The sequence below is a fragment of the Mustela nivalis genome (assembly GCF_964662115.1).
Source record: "Mustela nivalis genome assembly, chromosome: 5".
Lineage (NCBI taxonomy): Eukaryota > Metazoa > Chordata > Mammalia > Carnivora > Mustelidae > Mustela > Mustela nivalis.
The window spans coordinates 2,429,007-2,446,862 of record NC_139024.1 but is presented as its reverse complement, the minus strand read 5'-3'; the positions used below and the strand labels follow the sequence as shown (position 1 = coordinate 2,446,862).

Genomic DNA, 17,856 nt, shown 5'->3' with positions numbered 1-17,856 from the left:
CCGGTTCCCGGTTTCCTCCTCGGGGCCCTCCCTGTAGCATCAGGAGGGCCGCGGAACAGACCCCACAGGCTGGGCTGCTTCCAGCAGACGCTCAGTCTCCCCTGCTTGGAGACCACGTCCGCGATCCAGCGTCAGCAGGGCCGGGCCTCCCTGCTGGGCCTGCTCCCTCGGCCGCACCTGCTCGGCCCCTGTGTGTGTCTGTGCCCTAATCTCCTCTTCCTGTGAAGACACCAGCCATATGGGTCCGGGCCCCCCGAGGGACAGCATTCTCATTTAACCCCCTGTAAAGGCCCTGATAAGGTCTCCCTCAGAGGTCCTGGGGACAGGACCCCTCACACGTGAATTTGGGGGCACACAGGACTGAATGTGAGGCCGGTGCTCCCTGTGTTTGTTGAGAGCACAGGCGGAGAGTGTGGACACGGAGGCTCTGTGGGCCCGGGGACCTCAAGCTGGCCAAAAACACGGTGGCAGGTCACTGTTCACACCATCTACCAAAGCATGGAGGTTACAACCCCTGTTATGACAATGACTCGGAAGATAAGAGACTAATTTGGAAAGAGCTACCAGGTCAAAGTGCACATGAAGACGCTGCTCCTCCTGCCTGGTAAGTGCGTAACCTGACCCACCAGCCCTCGTTCCCTCGAGCCACAGTGGTCAGTCTCGGGCTCTATGATTGTTCACGTCATGGCCAATGAAACTCATTCCTTCTGGTCCTGCTGACCAGGACCAGGACCGCTGCCCTTCAACTTTCCTGTGACTGTCATTTTGGTAAAGCAGACTGTGATCTCCGAGCTGCACAGGGCTCTGATGCGTGCGGGACAAGAAGGTCCTTGGTCCAAGAGCCAAAGGCGCAGGTGCTCCTGAGCTTGGGGGCCGGCCTGCTGTGCGACCCAGTGCAGATGCCTTCTGAGCGCCATCCCCGTTCAGGCTGGGACACCCACGGCTGGGATGCTGCCGGCTCGGGGACTGCCGACAGCCGCAGGCACACACGCAGCCAAGGACCTCCCGAGGCCGTCAGGTCCCCGCCTGTGCCTGCGCACGGAGAACGTTCCACCGCGGCTATGGCAGACGTCCATCCCCGGGCACGCTCACACGCAGGCAACGGTCTCCTGAACGACATGACTGAGCACAGCGCAGACGCCCAGCCGGGCGCTTGGGCGTAAGCTCACACTGGCTCGGAGGTTAGGACCTGTGCTGCTGGGGTGCGTTGCTTCAAACGCAAACGAGCTCACCGGAGCCCACCTGACCCTTGCTGCACCCCAGGAGCCACGGACCTCAGCCAGGGTCCACTCCAGCCGGGCCCGTCCAAGCCTGCGGCTGCGGTGGCCCCCCACCTGGTGCCTGTGCAGGTAAGGGCAGGTGGGGGCAGTTGGAACGCCGGTGGGAGAAGCGCCGCTGGTGTAGGGAGTAGTGTCGGGAGCTGGGGGGGGTCTGGCCTCACAGGGTCCCTGCCACGGCCATCCAAGCTGCTGGGCCTGGAACTTCTGTCTTCAGCTGCAGGTGCTGGTCCGGGCACCACCGACTTTCCCAGGCTTCTGTGAGAGGCTTGTGCTGGGTGCACGGGGCTCCGCGCCTTCTGGTCACCTTCCTGTCCCGGCGGCTCTGCAGCCGCCTCCTGGCAGCCTGATGTGGGCCTGGGACTCACTGTGTCCTCACCGCGGACTTTGAGGCCCTGTGTCCCCCTCCCCATGTGCACACTCACACACCCGTGACCTCCCCGCCCGCACTCCCTCCCGGAGCCCCACACAGGCCCTTCCTGTCCTCCGCAGACACCTGGTTCCCTCCTTTGTGCTTCCTCCGGACACTCCCAGCACTGCTCCTTCTGACCGCACTGCTCCTCTTCTCTGTCCTGTCACTGTCCCCAATAGCACACAGTCCTCCCCCCAGTAGCCTAGACCATCAGTGTGTGAAGGCAGCCACCTGCTATGTTCCCGGCGTGTCGCTCGGGGACAGAGGACAGCATCACTCCCTGGGGCAGTCCCATGGAAGCCTCACCCCCGGGCTTTAGGAAGGAGGCCGTGTGGCTGGAGCCCGGCAGGTCCCTGACTCAAGTAGGGCACTGGTTCCTAGGAACGGGAACCAGAAGTTCCGCACGTCCGAGCCCTCCCCTGGGCAGGAGGGGTGTCCCCAAAGGCTGGGCTCGCTCTCCGGCTGCGCAGGTTACAATCACACACGGAGAGAAAGACCCAACTCCTGGGGGACAGATTCTATTTGCCTTAAAGGAGGCGGGACCGCAGTGGCCGCACTCAGGTGTGACGCGTCCTCCGGGAGCACAGCCCGGTCTCCCATCCCGCAGCTCAGCACATCACCGTGAACGGCCCCGCAGCCTCAGGGGCCGGCAGCCCAAGACAAAAGACACTACGGGGTCTTTTCTGCAAATCAGTGGTTTGGGTCAACCCCGAGCTGCTTCCTGGAAACCTCGAAGCTGCCTGTCATTCTTTAGGAGGTGTGGGACGCCGGCCCGCTGGTCTGGGGACTCCAGAGGGTCTCGCAGGCTAAGGCATGAGATGAATTCCAGGGCCGGGAACCGCACACGTCCCACGGAGGACTTCTTCTGCAGGGGTGCTGGGGGCCATATGGCTGTAGCCGAGCACCGGCTGGTAACCCTCAGAGGGGAGGCCCACAGAAGATCCCGAGTCTGCCGGGTCCACCCACCGTCTCGCCCTGGGGGTCCAGCAACAGACACAGAGGGTGGTACCTCCTGCCAGACAGGGCGTGCACTGACGCGCAACTGCACCCCGGGAGCGGCTGGGGGGCCCTGCCCTGGTAAGGAGCCTGGGGGGAAGGGGGTGTGTCAGAGCCGGGATCACGGCGTTCCCGAGTCTCCAGTCCGGGAGCCCCAGGAACTTCCATTTCTTCTGCTCAAGCCAGTTGGACTGGACGTCGTGTCACGAGCGGATTCTAGCACTTAGGCAAATTGGGATTTCCTGCAAAGCCAGACAGATACGTAGATCCCTGGGAACCTCGAGGACAAACACCCTTCGTCACGACTGTTTGTGGCTCGCAGGCTGTGGCGCAAAGACCCAGAAAGGCGGAGGAAGGCCCGACTTCCTTTACCTACTGCGACCTAAGCCTGTCGCTAACCAAACTGAGGTCACAACTTCAGAAAACTGGGTCTGTAAAGACCCAGTAAGACACTAAAAATCTCTGTAGTGTTTTGCAACCTAAGCAGCCCTGATATTCACTGGAGGCGAGGCTGTCTCGGTGTTTTTTCTCCACTCGCAGCCGTCGTGATGGGAGGCGGACCCCTGGGTCTCTCTACTCATTCCTAAAAAGCAGCGTCACCCGTCACATGAGCCGTCACCATAAGACATACGTTTTATGTCTTATGGGTCAGGAGTCTATGATAAGCAGAGAAATGAAGCCCAGGTTGGTGGCTTTGCTGGTCTGAGAGGATCAGGGGTCTGGGGTGCCGCAAGGCCGTCCTCACTGTGCGAGCCAGAGTGAGACGTCAGACGGGGGCATTTCCAGAACGACTTTCCCGTTCTTTCCTACGACACCAGCTGCTTACATTTTACCTGACTTCTTCTCAATTTCTATGAGGTTTCACTGTTATCAATTTCCTTTAAAGCAGAATTTTTCGTTGCTAAAATGAGAAGAGAATCAGTCAATGGGCCAACGGTTACTGAATTCTACTTTCCGAAGCACTCTCTCCTCTCTCCTTGACCGGCAACCAGTTTGTAAGAAACGGTACGTTTTGTATCAGCGTCTTTACGTAACCCTCCGTGTGGCTGCCTTTGGACACTTCTGTCCTATCAGTCTTCTAAGTGTCCCTCAAATGCCCCAGAAACCCTTCTCAAGCTTCAGTCTTTAAAACAATGTCATTGTATTTCTCCCTCCTCGTTTTTAGCAAGCCAAAACTTTATTGCTTATACTTCTTCATTTTTTTTAAGATTTTATTTATTTATTAGACAGACAGAGATCACAAGTAGGCAGAGAGGTGGGGGGGGCAGGCTCCCCGCTGAGCAGAGAGCCTGACTCAGGGCTTGATCTCAGGACCCTGGGATCACGACCTGAACTGAAGGCAGAGGCTTTAACCCACTGAGTCCCCCAGGCGCCCGTATTGCTTATACTTCTGATTACAGAGTAGCTGCAGGTAATGCTGTTGGACGGGTTCATCTTGTCCTACAGACACAAAATGCCTATATACACACAAAAATCACCACCACCCCTGTTCTTCCACAGCCAAGTTTCTAGCGTTACGGCGCGTTGTAAAAACAAAAACACTTTGGTTCAGACGAGCTTAATAAAAAGTCACATCATGGTTTAGGAGCAGATCCAGAGGGAAAGAGATCAAACACTCTGGTGAGAGTTTCTCGCCGCAAGAAGCGCCTTCCACCTGCGACACAGTCGGGCTGGTCCCGGGACCCGTGGTGACGCACGCTTGTGGGACATCATGGTGACGTTATCACTGTTATCACGCAGCGTGCTCGGTAAACGTCTTCAGTGTCCGTGGGACGGGGAGAACCCACGAATGAGCTACCCGGGGGCTCCGGGGTCAACAGCCGGAACCTTGGGGTCTGCTCCCTGAACGCACGTTCTTGCCAGACGCTGTTAATCGACACCAGGGCAAGGACCCAATTCTGGACGGTGCCTTTGCTCGTGCCGTGAACTTCCTGTGCGATGCTCTCTCGTGCTGATTCTCCTCGGCCCAGGCCCCCAGCCGGACGCAGTCCCCACCCCCTCTCAGGGCCTCCGGGCCCCGCCCTCCTGGCTGACCTCATCATCACCACCTGCCGCATGCTCTCAGCCATGTCGACGGAATCTCACCTCAGTCCACATAACACGTGCACGGAACGTTCCAGAAACAATGGACACTGCTGTACAATACAGGCTGGATAAGTCCTTGGGGATGGCAAGGCCAGCGGGCAGGAGACAGCTGCCATCGGGAAGACGGTCTGTGACTCCCGTCCCCAGAGGTAGGGGCACAGCTGACATGCAGGGCCACAGGGGAAGCCAGGTCAGTCAGGGCCAGGGGGTACGGGGGACCTTTACTGAGGTTTCCATGGGAAGGAACAGGTGAGGTAGGGTCAGGAGGCTCAGGACAGACTAGTTTGGAGGATTTCAGTGGGTTCGAGGGTGTCAGGTTGGCCAAGGTTATCTGGTACCTGCTCAGGGGTGCGGAGGGCAGGGGTGTCTCTGTCTGGTCCCTTCTCTAGGATGAGGAGGATGGGGGGTTCGTAACTCAGAGTGAGAGAGCCCCGCGGAAGGGACCAGCTTGCAGGTGGAAGGCGCACTCCCGGTGAGCCATCTGCCGTGTCTAGGAACTGGCTCCCGCTGGGAGGGGCAGTCACTCAGGGGTCAGCCTCCCCAGATGTCAGAGTGTCAAGTACAGGAGGTAGTGGATGGGTGGCGCGGGTGGGTAGGGTCCTATCCCTGTTCTCTGGGGGCAGTGCTGACCCACGACACAGCTGCCCATCCCGGCATAAGAAGAGCCCCACTCTGCCATGCACTGACGGCGTGACCTTGGGCATTTCGATGTCTGGGACCCTCTGTCTCCTCGTCTGGAAAATGAGTACCAGACTCTATGATTTCTAAGACCCTCCCAGGGCCCAGTTCTGTGAGCCCCTTCTCATAACCTGCGGCACAGAAACTCTGTATCCCTGTCCCTGTCGAGGAACCCGAACTCAGGCCACGACATCCGAACGCAACGCACAGGCTCCCTCCCCAGAGTTCCAGAGCACCGTCCGAAGGTCCGACGTCCACGTGTCTGTCCGCGTGGCTTCCGACGTCCCTGGTGACGTCAGATCCCCAGACAGCTGTCGGCCTGGACTGCGGGGGGTCAACTTCTGATTCAAGTGCTTTTGTGTTTTGTGTATTGGTCTTACCCCCTGAGCCTACAATTCAGGGCATTACAAAAAACACGGTTACAAACGCTGCACACTCGGCAGAAGGCACTGTTCCCGCGTTTCTCGTGCTGTCCTCTCTAGGAAGGTCTCTGGGCTCAGGAACACAAAGACATGCGTTAACCCGAATGCCTGGTTGGGGGTTTTGCTTGTTTTCGCTCAGGCTGTGTCTGTCCTACTGCTCAGGGAGCTGGTGGTCTCAGAAGGACACCCACGGCGCCCCATCCGCGAGCGTGCGGAGCGCCTGCCCTCCATTTGGGGCACACACCCAGCTTCAGCCTCATTTTCTCTATCTATTTCCGCCCCAACCCCACAACCACGTACTTGTTTTTATAATCTCATTTTGAGTAGAACTGTTCACCCTATTGAGGTCTTTGGGGAAAGGAGGCACATCAGCGAGGACGGACTCCTAGAGCCTCCGGGTTCACGCCGCCGGCGCCAGCAGCCACGTGAGGACGCAGGTTGATGGCGGCGGGTGGCAGGGTGGGCAGGGGGGCACAAGTCCGGGGTGAACTTGTGCGTGTAGATCCGTCCACACTTCGGCACGGAGGGCACACCCCTTATCTCCTTAATGCTTCAGGTACTTAACCCCCAAAGGGACGGAAACAGCTTAAAAAATCACTACAAATAGTATTTCAGGAGTGATTTTAAAAAGTGAAACCCAAGTTCATCTTCAAATTATATCTTCATGCATTCGGATCTACAAGTAACATTTTGATTAGCCACAAAACTGCCTACAACAAGCATACAACCATTTAAAGATATTTACTAAAGCGAAACAAGAGAAATCAGAACATTTCTTGTCTAGCATAAAAATAGATATATATATGAATTTGGAAAATCACAGATTTTCTCAAAAAAGCATTGACTCACAAATCCCATACCGTGTCGGTGTGTCGGTGATTTCTGGAAGTATTTCACAGCCTCCTCCCCAAGGACTACAGCTCAAAGCAGTTTCTCCAGCAAATCCGACAGACAGACAGACAGACTAGTGGCTACTTGGCCTGGCTCAGACCGTACGTACAGAGAGGCAAAGGCTCGCTGCCTGGGGTCCACGTGTGTGAGCGGTCGTACAAGCGGGCGAGCGCGGGGGCCGAGTGATGGGGACGGCGTGTCCGTGGGGCAGAGCCTCCGTCCGGGAAGCCGGGGGTGCTCCGCAGAGGGTGCTGGGGGCAGTCGCGGGGCCGAGGTGGGCACCAGACACCCCTGCCCACGGGGCGCTCGGAAATGGTTTAAATGGTTGACGAAAATGTGAAATGGTGAAAACGGCCAATTTTGAAAATGGCAGATTTTTCTGGGATGGGCATTTTACTCTGATGGAAATTTTTTTAAAAGGAAAGAGTGTAAGGGCGGCCTGCTGAATGGGAACGTCTCGTAGAGCCTCCGCTTTCCGCAACGGTTCCCAACAGCGCCGGCCTCGCCATCTCGCTCCCTGGGCTTCCAGCATTGCACACCTGTGCCCCGGGCCTGCCCTCCCTGAGTGTGCGACGGCGCGAGCGCAGGACGGCGCAGCCATCGGCGGGGACGGCCCTGGGGCAGGAGCGGGGGCAGCCGCTGACCTGCTCTCCGCACGCTCTGACCCCCGCCCTCCCTGCAGGAGACAGAGGACAGCAGGGACTTCCCAGCAGCAAACGGTCAGCCCTGCCTCGGGCCCCCCGTGCAAGCGCCCCGTCGCCCCCTTACCTTCCTGAGGAAGAGTTTGTGCAGCTTCCTGTGGGGCAACCTGATCATCCTTCACGCCCAGGAGCCCAGAGGCCGGTCCTGCGGGGGGGTGTCTGGGCCATTGCCCGAGCTGCTGCCGCCGCAGTGGGCACCCCTGCAGCTCGGCCCGCCCTCCACCCGGCGCCTCCGCCGGCAGCTCGACCCGCTCACTTCCCCGCGCCCACGGCACCCTGCGGTGGGCTGTTCCCGCGGAGCCTGGCCGGCTCCCAAGTGAAGGGGGGAAGTGGGAGGGGAACCGCCTGGAGCCAGGCGTCTCTCCTGCTCTCAGGGGAGCTCACAGACTCGGCTGAGCCCTCACAGCTTTTCGCACAACATCCGGCTGAAGCCATCAAAGCGGGAGCTTCACGGGGAAGAAGTCGAATGTTCCAAAGTGTCGGCCGCACTGCAGGGGGCAGGCGGGGAGCCCCGTCCACGCAGCCCACCTCGCAGCCCACCCCCGCACAGCGCGGCCACACTACCCGGCAAAGGAGGGGCACATAAAAACGGCGACTTCTTGCTTCAGGTGGCCCTGGGTCCACTAACAGACACGGGTTCTGCAAGAGCATCGTGGGACTCACTGTCCACCCTCGGGCTGACACCTGTGCCTCACGCCCGCACGCTTTCCGTCTTCAGCGGAGCACTCTTGCCGGCTAACTGGGTGTGGGGCCTCTCTGGGCAACAGAAAAATCAGCTTTGCCTTCCTGGTGACAACGGAGTGCCCTGTTTCCTGCAAAACAACCAGCCTTTGCGTCTGTCACTAGCACCGAGCCTTATCTCACCGTGCCGCAAGTGTGTGAGGTTTCACACGAAACCTGGGAGCAAGGAGAGGTCAGGGTGGCACCTAGAGCCCTGGTGTTTTTAAAGTTTCTTGTGATGGGGTACCTGGGGGGCTCAGTGGGTTAAAGCCTCTGCCTTCGGCTCAGGTCATGATCCTGGGGTCCTGGGATCGAGTCCCGCATCGGGCTCTCTGCTCCGTGGGGAGCCTGCTTCCTCCTCTCTCTCTGCCTGCCTCTCTGCCTACTTGTGATCTCTGTCTGTCAAATAAATAAATAAAGTCTTTAAAAATAAATAAATAAAGCTTCTTGTGAGTGCCTAATTTGCTTCTCCTCCTAAGATCTAAAGATGCAGCACAGAAAATCCACTGACAATCAGCTTTTGGCTGGCAGATAACAGAAGTCGTTGTTTCGGAGCAGGAGTAGAAATAAGTCGGTATAAAAATGCAGGGCGTGGAGAGAAGGGATCCGAGACAAAGAAGAAACTGGAGATGTCAGGGATGGAAGCCGCCCCGACCTAGGACGGCCCCATCCATCTCCTCCCCACACCGAAACGCTGCAGGAGACGCCGCTCCCCGCCAAACAGGACGAGCTGCACCACTGTCCACTCGCAAGTGGTTGTTGTCCCAGGAAACCCGTTCCAACCAGACACCTTCCCACTCAGTCCACTGTCGCCGGAGAATGTACGCGACACGTCCCTTTCCTGGAACGGCAGACCGGACTCGCACACATTCATCCCTGTGTCCTGTCCGTGCACACACACACACACACTCCCGTCAGACTCGCACACATTCATCCCTGCGTCCTGTCCGTGCACACACACACACACACTCCCGTCAGACTCGCACACATTCATCCCTGCGTCCTGTCCGTGCACACACACACACACACTCCCGTCAGACTCGCACACATTCATCCCTGCGTCCTGTCCGTGCACACACACACACACACACTCCCGTCAGACTCGCACACGTTCATCCCTGCGTTCTGTCCGTGCACACACACACACACACACACACCCGTCAGACTCGCACACATTCATCCCTGCGTCCTGTCCGTGCACACGCGCACACACACACACACGCACCCGTCAGACTCGCACACATTCATCCCTGCGTCCTGTCCGTGCACACTCACACACACACACACAACCGTCAGACTCGCACACATTCATCCCTGTCCGTGTCCCGTCTGTGCACACGCCCACACACCAGTAGTAATGGAAGAGCTTCGGGAAGAGTCATGACCAGGTCAGCCCTCCTGAGGCACATTCTGAAACAGAACTCTACTCTTCACACCTGCCGCTGGACAGACTTTGTCAGGAACCTAGAAATCCAGGATTTTCAGAACACGTGCCTCCATCGCTTGTTTTACTCACATCTTTCCCCATGCTGGGGCCACCGAGGACGAGCACGTCCTAAGTGAACAATCATACCCCTGAGCTTACGCGCTTTGAGAACAAAGCATGCTTTGCTCACAGGCCGGATTGTGACCGTGGAGAACAGTGCCCCCGCTTCAAAAAGAAAAGAAAAAACAAATCTCTGTTCCATGTTGGTCCTCAGAGCTGGCACAAAATACTAACATCGGAAAATCACTAGAAAGGAATCTTCTCCTTGTTCTCACAAATTTCTTATCTCTTCTTCGGGCCCACACGGTCACTGCACGGGTCCGTCTGGGATTCTCAAACCTTAGAAGCTGGAAATGGCCTTCCCCTGGCAGAAAGTTCTCACCACGCCGAGCCCCTCCCCGGTCTTCCGGAGCGTCGAAGGACGACCACATAAAACACTTTCCTTAAAACCTGGGCTCCTGTGATCCTTCCTGGAGATTTTGATTGTTTTAATAATCCCTTGCTTCAGTGAAAGAATATTGTATCCAGGCTTGACTGAAACTTGGAATTTTTTACTGAATTTTTGTTGGTGGAGGGAGGGTTGTTGAGGTTCTAATATGATCACAACTGCGGGGAATACACACGGGAAGTTCATTGTCTCTACCTGAAACAGACGTAACCCCTTGAAAATGAAACTTCTCTCACGCGGGGCGGTTCCCAGCTCAGGTGACTCCCGTGTCACCTGGGGGTGGCCCTTCGGAGAAGGACCGTGGGCTCGTCTGGGGTCATAGTTTCTTTGATTATTTTCCAGGCAGAATAAAATCAAAGGCTTCAACACCTGCTTCTAAGGGCGCAGCTCCCTGGTCTCCTATAAACGAAGAACAACCGAGAGCTGTCCAGGAGTCGTCTCCGCAGCGCCCAGTCACGCTCGGAGGCGCCCCGGCTGCCGTGAGGGTGAGGAGCTGGTTTCCAATGGAGACACCCAGCCTGCTGCCCTCCCCGGGAAACGGGCTGGCCCAGGCTAACGTGCACTGCAGAAAGCTCGGGAAGAAGCTCGGCCAGAGAGGTCCTCTTCCTGCGCCCCGTGTTTCGGCCGGGGCATTGGATAGAGTCTCCCTCCCCGTCTTCACCTGGCGGCCGCGTGCGTGAGCAGAGAGGGGGCAGGGAGGGAGGACCCGGGAGCAGAGGGTCTGGACAGTGCGGCCCTCAAACCGTCAGGCTGGTTGTTCAGGACCTCAAGGGTCCCAACCGCGATTCAGCTCACACTCCCGCCAGGATGAGGAAGTAGTTCTCGAAGACTCGGTGCTTTTGAAAACGCATTAGCAAGCGGATCGGGTCTTTGGTCTCTAGCTAAACCGCGGCCGTGGTAAATCTAGGGGCGCTGGCGACCTTCCCTTCCTAATGGAATTCAATCGCAGGTGTGTGTGAGCCCGAGGACCGGACGTTGTCATGGTGACTGACAAGCAACTGCCTTTCATGCCGTGGTAGAGCTCCATGGCAATCCCGGCGTATTCATCTTCCAAATACTTTTTCAAAAGACATAATTTTGAGCACCAGCGATCCCTGTGTGTTGGCCAGTACCCTAAAGAGACGGCTGCGGTCGTCCCCGTGGGCACCCGTCCTCACCGGCAGAAAGAAGACGCTTGCACAATTACACCCAAGAAACAAACCACCACAGAAGGCATCCGCTCACGTTTCCATCGGACACGATCGGGTGGACCACGGGGCTTCCCCTGCAAAACCTAGTATCGGTGTCCCATTTCTCGAGACCCCGTGGAATCAGACAGACCAGCCCAGGCCTGGCCCAAGGCAGCATGATATGTTTGCTGTGTCCTTCCTTTCCACGGGCCAGGGAAGAGGGCAGGCTGCAGTCGTCCATTTGCACTCTCGCAGAGCAGCTGTGGTAGAACTGAAGCAGCACACGAGGCTGCTATGGGGCAGAGAGGGAAGGAGAGAAGAGGAGGCTCTCGCGGGCGGCTGAGGCGCGAGGAGAGCCAGCCCAGGGCTCGCAGGTGCGTAGGTCAGGAGGGGGCTGTCTCTGCCCCCGTGGGCGCCACGGGTTTCCCTCAGCACAGGAGCTAGAAAATGCAGCGGAAACCCTTTATCACGGACGGGCTCTTAGTAATGGGAGGGAAAGTGTGTCTAGAAGGACTCCGGCGACCAACGGCAGCAAACATCTCCACCTTCACAGACGTGTGAGATGTTTTCGCAGCACACGTTCTGTATCTGCAGGGGCACCAGGGTGTGTCCGAGCAGACAGGAAAGAAAAACAAAGTCCTTGAAAGATCCAACGGTTTTGCTCTAATTCCCTGCAGTCCAGAGGCCCAGCAGGTAGCACAGCCTGGGTCAAGGTCCTAGTCACCAAGTAGCCAAGTGAGGAAAGGAAAGGACCCTCGCCCAGCTCTGGTCCAGCCGCTCCCTAGCCCCGCTGCAAGGCCCTGCTGCCGGCCATCGACACGGTCGTACAGAGAGACTGCCCTGTGCTGAGGAAGGAGAATATCCAAAGGAAGAATCAGGATATCGGACGAGTAGTGTCGCTTACGGAGACAGGAACACGGACCACCCCTCCAGCGGAAAAACCAGCCGAGGCCCTTGTGGGGCCAACACTGTAAGGACCATAACGTCTCCAGACAAAGAAGTAGTGTCTCCAAAGGTGTGCGAGAATCCAGGGCTGGGAGAAGCCCGGCGTGGTCGGGGCCGCGGTTCCGCAGGTGACCCCGCCCGGCCAGCTCGCTGAGCAGTGGCTCTCCTGTCCACGACCACCTGCGGCCACGTGCGCCCACAGCGCCTCCCTGGCCGCTCCCAGCTCTGACACCTTCCATGGCCGTGGGGTCGAGGGGCTGGTTCCCTGACGCACCCACGGCTCAGAGGCGGCGCCGGCACATCAATGCGGAGGCTTAAATAAGCTGCCCCGTCATAAAGAAATAACGGCTTCATTTTCCGTTTCGTAGATCATAAAAAGCAGCCATAATGTCCGGTAGCTCTTTGTTTTTTTTCCCCCAGGACCACGGTTTAGAGATCTCAGCCCAAACCTGAGCCTGGGCTGTAAGAGGCCGAGCCGGCATCCATAGAACGACGTGAAATGCGTCCCAGGCGTCCAAAAGGCAGGAGGCCGAGCCTCCCCTCCAGCTGCATGACAGAGCAACGCCCTCTGGCCTCCTGCCCTGCCCTGCCTCCTGGGAAACGCAGGAAGAGTAAAGGGAAAGTCGCCCGCCAAGTTGCCAGGGAGGGTGGCGGGTGCTCGGTGAGGAGCGGTCCTCGGCGGACATCGACCCCCACATCTGCCACGGCGACGTTCCTGCTTCTCGAGGTTCACCCGAAGCCGGTATCTTAGTGGCTATGAGGACAACGGGAGGAGGTCACGAGGTGGATCACACATTCAAACGAAAGCTGCCGCTGGGGTGCTTGGGATACGGGTTATGACAGCAAGTCCTTTGGGGCTGCATTCGTAACTCGCAGTGACTTGTCAGTTAACTGAATTGAATGCCTTTGTGCTATTCGTCACTAAATATCGTGAAACGTCACCTTCAATTGGCGACATCGCCGAAGATCCTAGAGTTTTCCATGTCACTGAATCCAAGACATCGATAATCTATCACCACCCAACAATTCTAGTCACTTTAATACTTTTAGGATGACTTGAGCCCTAGCTCATTATTTTTTTCAAATATAATTATTTCACAAGTAGTAGAGAATTCTTTGAAAATTACAGAAAAGTCTCACCAAAAAAAAATCACCTGTGATCCTAGAACTTAAGAAAGACTTGAGACTTTTTTGGTGTTTGGTTTTGTTTTGTTTTCCTCTCAGTCTTGTCTGGCTTCGGTTGGGAACTAGACTCTAGCTAAATACGCTAAACTTTGGGGTTCAACATTTTCCCACGAAGTTAATGTTTGTTTTTTCTCCAACTATCCTGAAGGGAAAGTTCAAAGTGTGACGTCAATCCAAAGGCGTTCCTAGCAGAGAACCGGCCCCTAAATGCCTTGCTGGGTTTCCGCTGAAGGTGGAGGGTCGCCCGGTGATTAAATGCAGGAAAGCGGCCGTGCGTTCGTCTCTCTCCTGAGGACTCGCGGGGGATGGAACACTCACAGAGGTCGCAGACGTGTTCCTTCTTGTCTCGGCTTGCTCTGCCACCACCGCTGTTCTGGACCCTTCCCTGGGCGCCCGCGTGGACCGTGGAGACGTGTGACCAGCCGCATGGGGGTCTGGGTCTGATGCGCCTTCCCTACCATCCACCCCAGGGCCCCTCCGTGCCCTGTCTTCCACCCTCCGAGGAGGACTGCGAGGTGACACGGGGTCCCCTGTGCGTCTCTGGGGTAGGCGTGGAGGAGGACGCCTTCACCCGGAGCCCAACCAGCAGGGAGGCTCGGCTGCCTGGTGGGCCCCCACCCTGAGGGCAGAGCGAGCACCAGAGTCCCGCGCCTGCGCCCCATGCCGCACCCTCCGGGCGCCTCCGTCCCACCTGTGACACCAGCTGATAGGGATCCGCAACGAGAGCGGAACGGGTTTTCCGTGAGCAGGTTACAAACCAGACTGCAAGGAGGTCCCGAGAGGAGAAGGGCCGTTCCCTCCCACCACGAGATGCCTTATTTCGAGTGTCTCTACCTTTGCACGAGGCTGCAAAGCAAACGGACGTTCAGACGCCTGTCCGGCCACTTAGCCAAAGTGACGAGAACCGCCTCGAGATGTTACAGACCGTAAGTCCATCCCCAACCCTCAGGGCCACGAACACAACGTTTATGTCTACCAAGGAAGCTCCAACTGGCACAACACAGTGGTACAGAGAACCTTTCCTCCACCAGGTTCTTAGCGTTAAGCTGCTTATAAAAATCGACTGGACGCAGACGGCAGTACCGTAAGTATGCTAAAAGCACAACAGTACAATTCCGTGGTCAGCTCGTTCCCGAGGATGCCCGCGGTCAGATGCGAGACTGACCATTCATAGACGGGCTTCCTTTGCTCCGGGACACGGGATCCTGGAACGGGCCAGGACTCTCTGTCGTCCCTGGGACTTGCATCCCCATGGAGTTGATGCTGGGAAGCCCACTGCTTCTGTGCACTGCCCCTGACGGGCTCACGCAACAGGGCAGCCCAGCCCCTCAACAAGGCCGGGGAAGCAGGACCCCAGAAAGCTGCCGGATGCTGCATGGGGGTTTGGTGTGCATTTTGTTTAGTGTGAACCAGAACGAAGTCCGATGCTCTCAGAGACGTTAAACCAGCCTGACCGGCACCCCGGTTTCAAATGACCTGCCTGGCCCCCGGAAGGCCCGGCCCCTCGTTCTGTTCCCACCATGCCCGCTGTGAACAGGCAGCCTGACGGGCAAAGATGCCACGGCTTTGCGGAGCGCACGGCGTCTTACAGAGTGGCGCCGTGGGAGCCAGCAGAAGCAAAACAGCCCTAAAACCACTTCACCCAACCTCTTACTTGTGACATTACTGCTCAAACCACATGCCGCTCAAAACACTGCAGGAAACCTGCCTTCATCTAAAATGACCCATTTGAGGCCCAATTCCCAGAACAACTTCTGATGAGGACCTGACCTCTGCGCGCAGCCAGAGGGCTCCTGCCGCTCCGGGCAGACCCAGCTCGGGGCCAGCCCCCACCCCAGGACGCCTCGTTCCGAGGGCTCTCTCGCCAGGAAACTCCGGCTGATTTTGAAGACGGGATAGAGTCGGAGGAATAACGCTCATGGAATCCCGTGTATGATGTCCCAGGGGGTCAGAGATTCGGAACAGAACGTGCCGTCGTCAGGGGAGCAGGAGACCATCCTGACTTCACGCGCAAGGCAGACCCCTGCTGCACAGAGACGTTACTGCACGAGCCCAGGCGAGTCTCTACGTCACCCAGAATGTCAGATAATTAAACTTCACTGTGTGGGACCCCCCGCCCCCCACCCCAAGGACACGTCCCCGCCGGGTCTGCTGGACTGAGCGGTGACTGAACCCGAGAAGCTGAAAGAACACGTCACACGCGACTTTCTCCTAAACCTGGAGCTCAGAGTCTCGCGGAGACGAGCGAGCGCGGCAGCTCTTACCTCCACGGGCGCCGCTGGCTTGGTCTCAGGCAAGGCCGAGTCCTGCTTGCCCTGTCGAAGCAGAAAGGAAAGAGAAAGTGCTGTAAGTCGTAGGACGGCACCGGCGAGCCGCTGTGCGGTGAGGACGGGGAGACACTCACCAAGCCGGGGAGCTTTTTGCTTCTAAACATTAACCTCCACATGGTGCTAAAGAAGTAGAAGAGTCGCTCGATCTTCCAGGAAGCACAAACAGCAGAAGAAAGGAACTTGCAAAGTTTTGTGCAACTTTACAATTCAGCCAAAGGAAGTGATGATGTCCCCATTACCAACCTCAAAACTCAACCCAAAACAACAACAACAAAAAAACCCCAAAGAGTCACTGGTTTCTCGTCCAGACACATATTTAATTAGCAGGGGCTATCACTAACGGAACGAGACAGACGTCTTAAGGTGACCTGCCGGCTCTCGGTTCCCTGGGAGGTGATCATTCTGGCTACGGGACCGCGAGGGCTTGGGGTCTGAGCGCACACGGGTGCTCGGCTAGCGACAGCCCAGCCGGGTTCCGTCGTGGGGCGCAAGCCAGAAACCCACTGCCAGCATCCCTGCCTCACCCCACACCGCGCTCAGGCTAGATGAGTCTGAGCAGCCCGCAGAGCTTACTTAGCAAAGTGCTTTAGGAACGTGGAAACAGAAAGCCAGGCTGGTTGTTTCTGCACCCCCAAACCACAGGTCTCAGTTTCCCTGTTCTGTTTCCTCCCCTCCTGCTCCCTGGCTCATCTCTGCTGCAAAATAAGGGGAGGAAGGAAACCAGATGCTAAACGAATCTCCTGCCCCCTCACGAGAGATCACGGCTCATGACCACTGGGGCACCCGCGCCCCCTCACAGACCACAGAGAGGCCCGAGGCATCCGCCGCAGGAGAATTCTGCCTTGCTGGCCGTGGATGTTCTCAGCTTCAACCTCCACTGTCACTGCCTTCCCACACACCTGGCACCCACCTGCCACAGCCTCGGTTTCCCCACAGCCCTGCCTCTCTGTGGTCAGCGCAGGCTAGAAACATCTGAAGCTTTTTTCCTTTTTTTAAAAAAGATTTTATTTATTTATTTATTTACGTTAGAGACCAGAATGAGAATGGGAGAGAGAGTGGGGCGCCAGAGGGAGTCTCTAGCAGATCCGAGCCCGGTGCAGAGCCCCACACGGGGCTCAACCCCACGACCCTGAGATCACAACCTGAGCTGAAACCGTGAGTCAGTCGCTTGACCGAGTGCCCCCAGGCTCCCTGAAACACCTGCATCTCAGCACAGTCCCGGACGACCTCCTCAGCCATGCAGGGACAGAATCCTGCTGCGTCAGAGCCGACCGTGCTTCCGGGTGCTGTGAACGTGGGGTCAAGGTCGAGAGTCTCGTTCTCCTGTCCCTTCGTCCCTGCTTCCTGTCCCCGAGCTGGACGGGGAGTGTTCAGTAGCACACACACGGCACTGGGCCGGCAGAGGGCACAGGCGGCAGACACCGTGGGCCTCCTCCCCGCGGCCTGTCCCCGTTCACGGAGAAGGCGCCTTCCCGTCCACGGGGAGTCAGTCCCGGGAAGCCCAGGACAGCCTGAGCCTGCCGGGATCACCCGTCGCCCAGGCAGGGCCATGCCTCGGGCCTGGTCGCTGTCCGGGCACAGTGTCTGCTCTGAGACAGGACAAGCCTGCCAACAGGTGAGGCCTGCCCAGGGCTCCAGGAGAGCCACAGCCCAGGCTGTCCCAGCGGCCGGCTTCGCAGTCGCTCTGGCCCGGAGTCTGTGCTTGTCGTGCCCGGGGAAATGCGCCTGCCTGGGCACGGAGGGACAGTCCGTGTTAGGGCCTCGCATGCAAACCTGCCAGAAGCACTGTCTTTTCCAACCTCAGGGGCCAATACATTGCCCATCGTGCTTATGCCACTTGGTGGTTTCTGTAACTTGAAAAAGAGCATGAGGTCTAATGCAGTATCAGTGCAGTGTTGGCGAGTCCCCAGAGGGCCATAGAAACGTGCATTCACCCACTGTCCGACCCAAGCCCGTGACCGCCCCACCGACTGCTCACCTTCTATGGGGGAGCCGAAGCACACACGGTGCCCCCAGCCCAGGCTGGCTTGAAGCCCCCAGGCTGTGAGTACTGAGTGTTCAACTTGAGATGCTGAATTTGCGTGTTCTTAGTCACAGTCATGGAGTCTCCT

General features: G+C 57.6%; 1 protein-coding gene across 4 annotated transcripts in view; it reads right to left on the bottom strand.

Annotated features, from left to right (window-relative positions):
* The window catches only part of RPS6KA2 (ribosomal protein S6 kinase A2), a 296,857-nt gene that overhangs the window by 235,049 nt on the left and 43,952 nt on the right, over window positions 1-17,856 (bottom strand). For 2 of the 4 annotated variants that reach the window (XM_082730472.1, XM_082730475.1), the window contains exon 3: window positions 15,680-15,730. In XM_082730472.1, coding sequence (XP_082586598.1) covers window positions 15,680-15,730 — 51 coding nt within the window. Of the gene's footprint in view, window positions 1-7,529; window positions 7,552-15,679; window positions 15,731-15,819; window positions 16,450-17,856 lie in introns of those variants that run through there. The other 2 variants (XM_082730474.1, XM_082730476.1) reach the window with 2 other exon arrangements.